At 39.1% G+C, this 8,388-nt stretch overlaps 2 protein-coding genes across 3 annotated transcripts; both read right to left on the bottom strand.

The window, feature by feature from the left end:
- Positions 1–3,754: 3,754 nt before the first annotated feature.
- Positions 3,755–4,211, bottom strand: LOC121479271 (keratin-associated protein 6-2-like). The gene has a single exon (XM_041734762.1). It carries the CDS (start codon positions 4,209–4,211, stop codon positions 3,924–3,926), a length of 288 nt encoding a protein of 95 aa, XP_041590696.1. The 3' UTR covers positions 3,755–3,923.
- Positions 4,212–7,591: 3,380 nt separating this feature from the next.
- On the bottom strand, positions 7,592–8,059 carry LOC121479284 (keratin-associated protein 6-2-like). Of its 2 annotated transcripts, XM_041734775.1 has the most exons (2): positions 8,026–8,059; positions 7,592–7,941 (listed from the first exon to the last, which is right to left on the bottom strand). In XM_041734775.1, exons 1-2 carry the CDS (start codon positions 8,057–8,059, stop codon positions 7,724–7,726), a joined length of 252 nt encoding a protein of 83 aa, XP_041590709.1. In that variant the 3' UTR covers positions 7,592–7,723. The 2 variants fall into 2 exon arrangements, with proteins under 2 accessions (XP_041590709.1, XP_041590708.1); XM_041734774.1 differs by having other exon boundaries at positions 7,592–8,059.
- Between the last annotated feature and the right edge of the window lie 329 nt (positions 8,060–8,388).

Below are 8,388 nucleotides of genomic sequence, written 5' to 3'. Positions count from 1 at the left end.
GTTGTCAGGAGAAGAGAATAAGGGTGGTTTGCAAGTGGATGTGGTGAAGTATGGTCCCTACTTGCCTTGGACCTTTATATACTGTTGGTAATTGGCAGAGCATGCCATTCATTCCCTGACTTACCCAAACAAATATGAAAGCAACTTTCATGTGACAGTCACTGTCAACAATCAATAATGTCTTGGGAAAAGTGAGCTCATTATTTGGAGTCTCCCATTTTATTCAAAGAGCAGCAATTTAATTCCCTCTGCCAAAGAATTGTCTCAGAATTATGTGCTCTACATACCACTGAGACCCAACTTCAAACCTCCTATCATTTAATGTAACTGATATGACAAGATTGGGGGAATTTAGGACAACTTTGTGCCTCTTGATCTCTCCTCTTGCCCAAAAGAATCTACCTCTTCCCATAGAGAAGAAAATAACTCCCATCTCCTTTCTGGAATCATTGCAACATTTTACCAGGCTTCTTGCACCCAGATACCTACTGCAGATACCTACTAGCTCCTTGTGGTTCAAGCCAGGGAAAATGCTAGTATCAGGACAGAGGATAATCCTCAACAACATTGAAACATTTGATTAAAAAAAATGTCAAATATTGAGATTAGAATCTTTAGTTTGCAACTTGGTAGAAATAAATTGGCTTCTCTCTTTACTGATGTCTAATTCCAAATATTTCCTTTCTTCTCATCTAAACCAAGCAACCAAACATTCCATTACCAACATGCAGCAAATGAAGAGGGAGGAGGAGGAGAAGAAAGGTATTGCATTCCCGTTTTTGTTTTGTTTTTTTAATGATTTTTTGCTTATCTTGTTTGTCTAGGTTTTACCTATGCCCATTTTCTGAAACAGGCAGATCCAAAATTTAAATTAATTTTTACCATAAAACTATGACATCTGACTCAGAAGTACAAACTCAGGAAGATCATTCCTTCTACTCCACACTCAAATTTCAACACTGAAATCAGTGCCATCTATTCCTTTCTGAAAGCCTTCAACAGGGATTTTCATAATTCTACTGAAATCCTTTTTTGAGAACTTTCATTATTAGACATTTTCCTTCAGTTGAATGTATTATGAGTATTTTTTCTATACTTGGATGCTGGTATATCTGATCATTGTTAGGTTTCATCTCTAAAACAAGCACAAAAAAAATGCATCCTACTATATTCCTTATTTTCTCTTTTTCTGTCATTCTTGATATTCAAAACTATAAATTCTAATGCATAAGTTCTCCAGAATAGACCTATTACTTTTCAAGCATCCACCTTCCAATCAAAATAGTCTTGAGCAATTGAAAATGTTTTCTACCTTTATTGCATTGTTTGTACTACCCCTCCATTCAAATCTCTGGGTATTGAACCATGACGGCCCCAAAAACTCTCTTATTCTGTGCATCCCTGAATCACCAGTTAGTTCTGAGTACCAGTACATAGTTTGATGTCTATCAATATTTCCCCTATAAAAATAGATACATTAAAACAAATATATGTTCAAGAATCAGTGTGCCCCTTGGAAGCTATAAGATATTTGGATACATTCTCACAATGTTCTGATTTCATTGAAGTAGAAAGTCTCAAATGTTCTTTGACTAAAATAGTCTCAAATTTCACATTTTGAAGATGTGTGTTACTTTATGAAGGTATTTTTCCAGAGGCATAAATTATCTTATATGCCTAATAAATGAATGGATATATAAATTACAATATTGATGCTTAATGGATGATGTTCTTCCCTCATTCACAAAGCCTTCACGGACAGGGATCATAAGAAAACAATGAGTAGACTTTCAAAAACTGTAATTATACAAATTTCATTCTCCTCTTTGTAGGATTTCACCCCCCCTCAGATTTACCCAGAGTATAGTCCTCACATCAGACATACAAATATTCCATGTATGAAAACCGCCCAACTCTTTAAGAACCCCTATTTCTTCAAGAGTAGGAGACATTATATCCTGGACACTGTCACATTCTGAGGCTGATTTTGATGACAGATCCATTTTCCTTGAAACTGGCCATTTTGTAGAGGTTCTTGGCTCCAGGGACCTTAGACTCAGATCTTGCAGTGACCCTGGTCATGTTAAAAAAAAAAAAACCAGGCCCAACGAAACTGAGCCTGACAAGAATTCTATGTGATAGGATACAGTATTAGAGATTTGGAAAGTCCTGTGAGGAAAGGACACAGAGTTCAGAACCCAACCAAGTGGTAGGCTCTCTAACTCAGAAAGCAGACTCAACTGTTCATCTCATTCTTAGATCTGCACCCATTAAGGCACTAGAGTACACCATTAAACACTAGTCCTTGCTCATTTCCATGAAAAATTGTGGCACCACTGATCATCCCCAAAACAATCCATTTCTCTTTATCCTTTACACTTATTACAGCCCTTTCTAGTGTTTTCTTTGTAACAAACATTAGTTCATTTGACACAAAATATCAAAATACCTCCTTGAACTCTCTCTCTAATACTTCAATCTTCACTCTCTTCTCCAGAAAGCTGTTTTATTCCTTCCATAGCAATAATCCGTCTAGGGATCCCTGGGTGGCGCAGCGGTTTGGCGCCTGCCTTTGGCCCAGGGCGCGATCCTGGAGACCCGGGATCGAATCCCACGTCAGGCTCCCGGTGTATGGAGCCTGCTTCTCCCTCTGCCTGTGTCTCTGCCTCTCTCTCTCTCTGTATGACTATCATAAATTAAAAAATAATAATAATAATCCGTCTAAATTTATCTCAATTAATTGTTAGTTTTTCTTATTATCACCTACTAGAATATAAATACTCTGAAAGCAGGAAATTCATCTACCGTATGTCTTAAATATCTAGGACATTTCCTTTCAGAAATAATAATAACTTGGGCACCTGGGTGGTACAGTCGCTTAAGCATCGAACTCTTGATTTAGAATCAGGTCATGATCTAAGGATGCTGGGATGGAGCTAGGAGTCAGGATACCTGCACAGCAGGAGTCTGCTTATCTCCCTCTCTCTCAGACCCCCCTACTCGTGCTCACTCTCTATCCCTGCCCTGACAAATAAAATAAATATATCTTTGTAAAAAAACATTCAAAACTATTTGTAAAGTGAGTGACTTAAATCAATTTCTTAATCTTAAAAATCCAAACAAATATGTCTATACTTTCATCAAAATGCACATATGATACCACATTTTTCTTCTAATTTATCCTTCCCCTAGTTCTTCATTAGTCTCCAGAGTCTGCTTCTAATTCCTCATTAATTCTGGAAACACTCTCTCCCATGTTATTCATCCATTCATTCAGCACTCAGGCCACACCTCCTCTCCCTTAGGCTTCTGTCACAACCTCCTGAATAGGTGTCATTCCTTCTCCTCTTTCCCCTCCAGCTCTTTTCCAGAGTCAATGTGATATCCAGGGCACAGTACTAAAACACTGTGTGATTTGTAAGTACCTCGGAATGGGGGTGGGGTACAAGACACATGTCGGGAAAACATTATCTCTGATGTACCTGTGACAAGAAATGCTCATATTATATTAAGGAAGTGTCCCCACATTGATGAAATGTATTGTCAGCCCGATTTTTAAGAGGGGTCACCACACCCCAAGAAAGGAATAATTCACAAGCAAGAACACAGAGATTTGTTAGAAGCAAGGAACCATTTTTATTGAGAATAAGTTTTTGCCCAACTGTAGGACGTTAAGATTGCTGGCACAGTCACAACACGGAATCCAGATTAAGGGAGTAAAAACCAACTTTTGGGAAATAGTCAGATGATGCCACACAGCCTCCAGACACAAGAAGCCATCCTAACAAATGTTCACTGGGGCTCAAAGACTCTGTCAAGCATGCAGTTTCCTGGACATAGAAATCCTGGGGTATGGATCCTTGAATCAATTGTCTCTTTAGATGTGTCATTTCAGAAGCTAGTGGTGCTTGGAGAATGGTGATCTAGCAGCAAGAAGAATAACATCTTCTATAGCAAAGGGGCCGGTAGCCCCAGCAGCCAGAGCCATATCCACCTCCATAGCACGAGCCTCTTCCACAGCCCCACCCTGAGCCATAGCCACAGCCACAGCCATAACCTGAGCCATAGCCACAGCCACAGCCATAACCTGAGCCATAGCCACAGCCACAGCCATACCCTGAGCCATAGCCACAGCCATAACCTGAGCCATAGCCACAGCCATAGCCGCATCCACAGCCATAGCCACAGGAGTTCCCGTAGTTGCAACACATGTTGTCAGGAGAAGAGAATTCAGGTGGTTTGCAAGTGGATGTGGTCAAGTGTGGCCTCTACTTCCCTTGGACCCTTATATACTGCCAGTAATTGGCAGAGCATGCCATTTGTTCCCTGACTTACCCAACAAATATGAAAGCAACTTTCATGTGATAGTCAACTGTCAATAATCTTTATGTCTTCCGTAAAGTGATCTCATTATTTTAGACTCCTTTTTATATAGGGGGCAACATCTTAGTGTACTCTTAACGTCTATCATTTAATATACCTTATATAACAAGGTTTGGGGGAATTTAGAAAAATTTTGTCCCTTTTGACCCTTTCCTAAAGCATCTACTTCTCCCTGTAGGGAAGGAAAAAACTGCCATCTTCTTTCTGGAATCATTGCAACTCTTTGCCAAGCTTCTTTTACCCAGATACCTACTGCAGCTACCTACTGGCTCCTTGTGCTAGAAACATGGGGAAATTCTAGTCTCAGGGTGCACCAAGGCCCCCAACAACATTGAAACTTCTAACATAAAATGTCAATGTGCTGAAACCTAGAAACTTTGGTGTGTAGCTTTACATCAATAAATTGGGTTCTCTCTTTACTGGTGTCTAATTCCAAATATTCCTGTTCTTCCCAACTAAACCAAATATCTACTCATCCCATCACCAGACATGAAGTGAAGGGGGGGAAAAAAAGAACGAAAAAAATATGTCTGTTTTTTTGTTTGCTTGGTTTTTTGTTGGGATATTTTGTTTATCTTAGTTCTCTAGGTTTTACTTAAATCACCATTTACAAATCAGACAAAATTCAAAATTTAAATTGCTTTTTGCTATAACAGCTATTAAATTCAAGATGGAAAGAAGTACAAACTCAGGAAGATGATTCCTTGTACTCAATACTCTATTATCAATAACAATGAAATGCGTGGCATTTGGTCCTTTAGGGAATGCTTTCAACAAAGATTTTCATAAAGCTGCTTATTTCCTTTTCTGAGAACTTTTATGCCTAGATCTTTTTTCTTTAGTGAGAGTACTTCTGACTACTTTTTTTTTCCATTGCTCACTGGTCTATCTGATCACTCTCCTGTGTTCCATCCCTTATAAAAAGTTTGGGAAAAATATATCCCATACCATTTGACCTTTATTTTCTCTACTTTTCTGTCATTCTTGAAATTCAAAACTATAAATTCTAATGCATAAGTTCTCTAAAATAGACACATTACTTTTCAAGCATCCACCTTCTGGTCACAATACTCATAACTATTGGAAAATTTTTCTGTCTTGATTGCATAATTTCTAGTACCTTTCCATTCAGATCTCTGCATACTGATCCATGATGGCAGAAAAAAAAATATTATTCTGTGCATCCCTGAATTACCACTTAGTTCTAAGTAGCATGCCTAGTACATAATTTGAACTCAACATTTTTCCAATAAAAAATATATGTATTAAAACAAATATATGTTCTAATGTCAGTGTGCCCCTTAGAAGATATTTGGATACATTCTCACAATGTCTCATTTCATTCAAACTGAAAGTCTCAAATGTTCTTTGACTAAATGAGTCTCAAATTTCACATTATAAAAAATGTGTTTGCACATTTTTCCAGATATACAAATTACCTTACATGCCTAATAAACGATTGACCCTTTACTGGATATAAATTATGATACAGATGCCTAACAGCATCACATCATTGATATTCTTTAGTTTCAAAGAATTCAAGTATAAGAAACATAATGAAATGAGTAGATTTTCAGCAAACTGTAATATTTAGAATTCCATTGCCCTCTTTGTGGGATTTCCCAACCTCAGATACACCCAGAACAATTTCAGTCCTCAGTTCTGACTTACAGATATACCGTCCATGAAAACCGTCCATGAAAACTGTCCAAATCTTGAAAGAACCCCTATTTCTTCATCAGTAGGACACATTATATCCTAGGCATAGCCTCACTCCAGGGCTGACATTGATGGCAGAACCATTTTCCTTGCAATTGGCCATTGGGTAGAGGCTCCAAGCTCCAAGGACCTCAGACTCAGATTTTGTGCAGTAACCTTTGTCATGAAGACAAAATAGTGAGTCATTTTTCACTGCCCAAGAAAACTAAGACTGACAAGACATTCGTATGATAGGATACAGTGTTCAAGATCTGGAAAGTCACATGAGGAAAGGACACTGAATTTAGAACCCAGCAAGATGGTAGGCTCTCAAACTCAGAAAGTAGACTCGGCTATTCATCCCATTCTTATATCTGCACTGATTAAGGCACTAGAGCACACCATTAAGCACTAGTCTTTGCTGGTTTCCATTAAAAATTGTGGCACCATTGATCATGCCCAAAACTTAATCCATTTCTCTCCTTCTTTTACACTACTACCATCCTTTCTAGTGTTTCTTATACCAGACATCAGTTCATGTGACTCAAAATGTCAAAATACCTCCCTGAACTATCTCTCTAATATTTCACTCTTTTCCCCTGGGAAACGGTTTAATTCCCTCCATAGAATTATCTAAGTTTATCTTAATTATTTTGTTGTTATTGTTATCACTTTATAGAATGTAAACATTCTGAGAGCAGGAAACTCACCTAAAATTTTCCTATATCTTCAGTATGTAGGACAGTTCCCTTTCAGTCACAGTCAAAGCTATTTGTCAAACAAGTGATTTAAATCAATTTCTTCAAACTCAATATATGCAAGGAATATATACATTTATACATATATATATTTCCATCAAAATTCACATGATATGATACCACATTTTTCTCTAACATATCCTTCCCTTAGTTCTTCATTAGTCTCCAGAGTCTGCTTCTAATTCCTCATTAATTCTGGAAACACTCTCTCCCATGCTATTCATCCATCCATTCAGCACTCAGGCCACACCTCCTCTCCCTTGGGCTTCTGTCACAACCTCCTGAATAGGTGTCATTCCTTCTCCTCTTTCCCCTCCAGCTCCATTCCAGAGTCAATGTGATTTCCTAGGGCACAGTGGTAAAACACTGTGTGATTTGTGAGTACCTCAGAATGGGGGTGGGGTACAAGACCTAGGTCGGGAAAACATTATCTCTGATGTACCTGTGACAAGAAATGCTCATATTATATCAAGGAAGTGCCCCCACGTTGATGAAATGTATTGTCAGCCCAGTTTTCAAGAGGGGTCACCACACCTCAGGAAAGGAATAATTCACAAGTAAGAACACAGAGATTTGTTAGAAGCAAGGAACCATTTTTATTGAGAATAAGTTTTTTGCCCAACTGTAGGACATTAAGATTGCTGGCACAGTCACAACACAGAATCCAGATTAAGGGAGTAAAAACCAACTTTTGGGAAATAGTCAGATGATGCCACACAGCCTCCAGACACAAGAAGCCATCCTAACAAATGTTCACTGGGGTTCAAAGACTCTGTCAAGCATGCAGTTTCCTGGACATAGAAATCCTGGGGTATGGATCCTTGAATCAATTGTCTCTTTAGATGTGTCATTTCAGAAGCTAGTGGTGCTTGGAGAGTGGTGATCTAGCAGCAAGAAGAATAACATCTTCTGTAGCAAAGGGGCCGGTAGCCCCAGCAGCCAGAGCCATATCCACATCCATAGCACGAGCCTCTTCCACAGCCCCACCCTGAGCCATAGCCACAGCCACAGCCATAACCTGAGCCATAGCCACAGCCATAACCTGAGCCATAGCCACAGCCACAGCCATAACCTGAGCCATAGCCACAGCCACAGCCATAACCTGAGCCATAGCCACAGCCGTAGCCAGTCCTATAACCACAGCCAGAATAGGGGCCACATCCATAGCCATAGCCGCATCCGCAGCCATAACTACAGGAGTTCCCGTAGTTGCAACACATGTTGTCAGGAGAAGAGAATTCAGGTGGTTTGCAAGTGGATGTGGTGAAGTGCGGTCTCTACTTCCCTTGGACCCTTATATACTGTCAGTAATTGGCAGAGCATGCCATTCATTCCTTGACACAACCAACAAATATGTAAGCAACTGTGCTGTACCTGTCCATGTCAATGATCAAGAATGCCTGGGAACAAATGAGCTCATTATTTTGGAGACTCCCATTTTATTTTATTTAAAGAGCAGCATTTTAATTCACTCTGCCAAATAATTGTCTCAGTAGTATCATGTGGTCTACATACCACTAAGACACAACTTCACAACCTCCTTCATTTA

This window comes from Vulpes lagopus, chromosome 20, assembly GCF_018345385.1.
Source record: "Vulpes lagopus strain Blue_001 chromosome 20, ASM1834538v1, whole genome shotgun sequence".
Lineage (NCBI taxonomy): Eukaryota > Metazoa > Chordata > Mammalia > Carnivora > Canidae > Vulpes > Vulpes lagopus.
The sequence above is the reverse complement of the archived record's forward strand: the minus strand, read 5'-3'. Positions and strand labels throughout refer to the sequence as shown.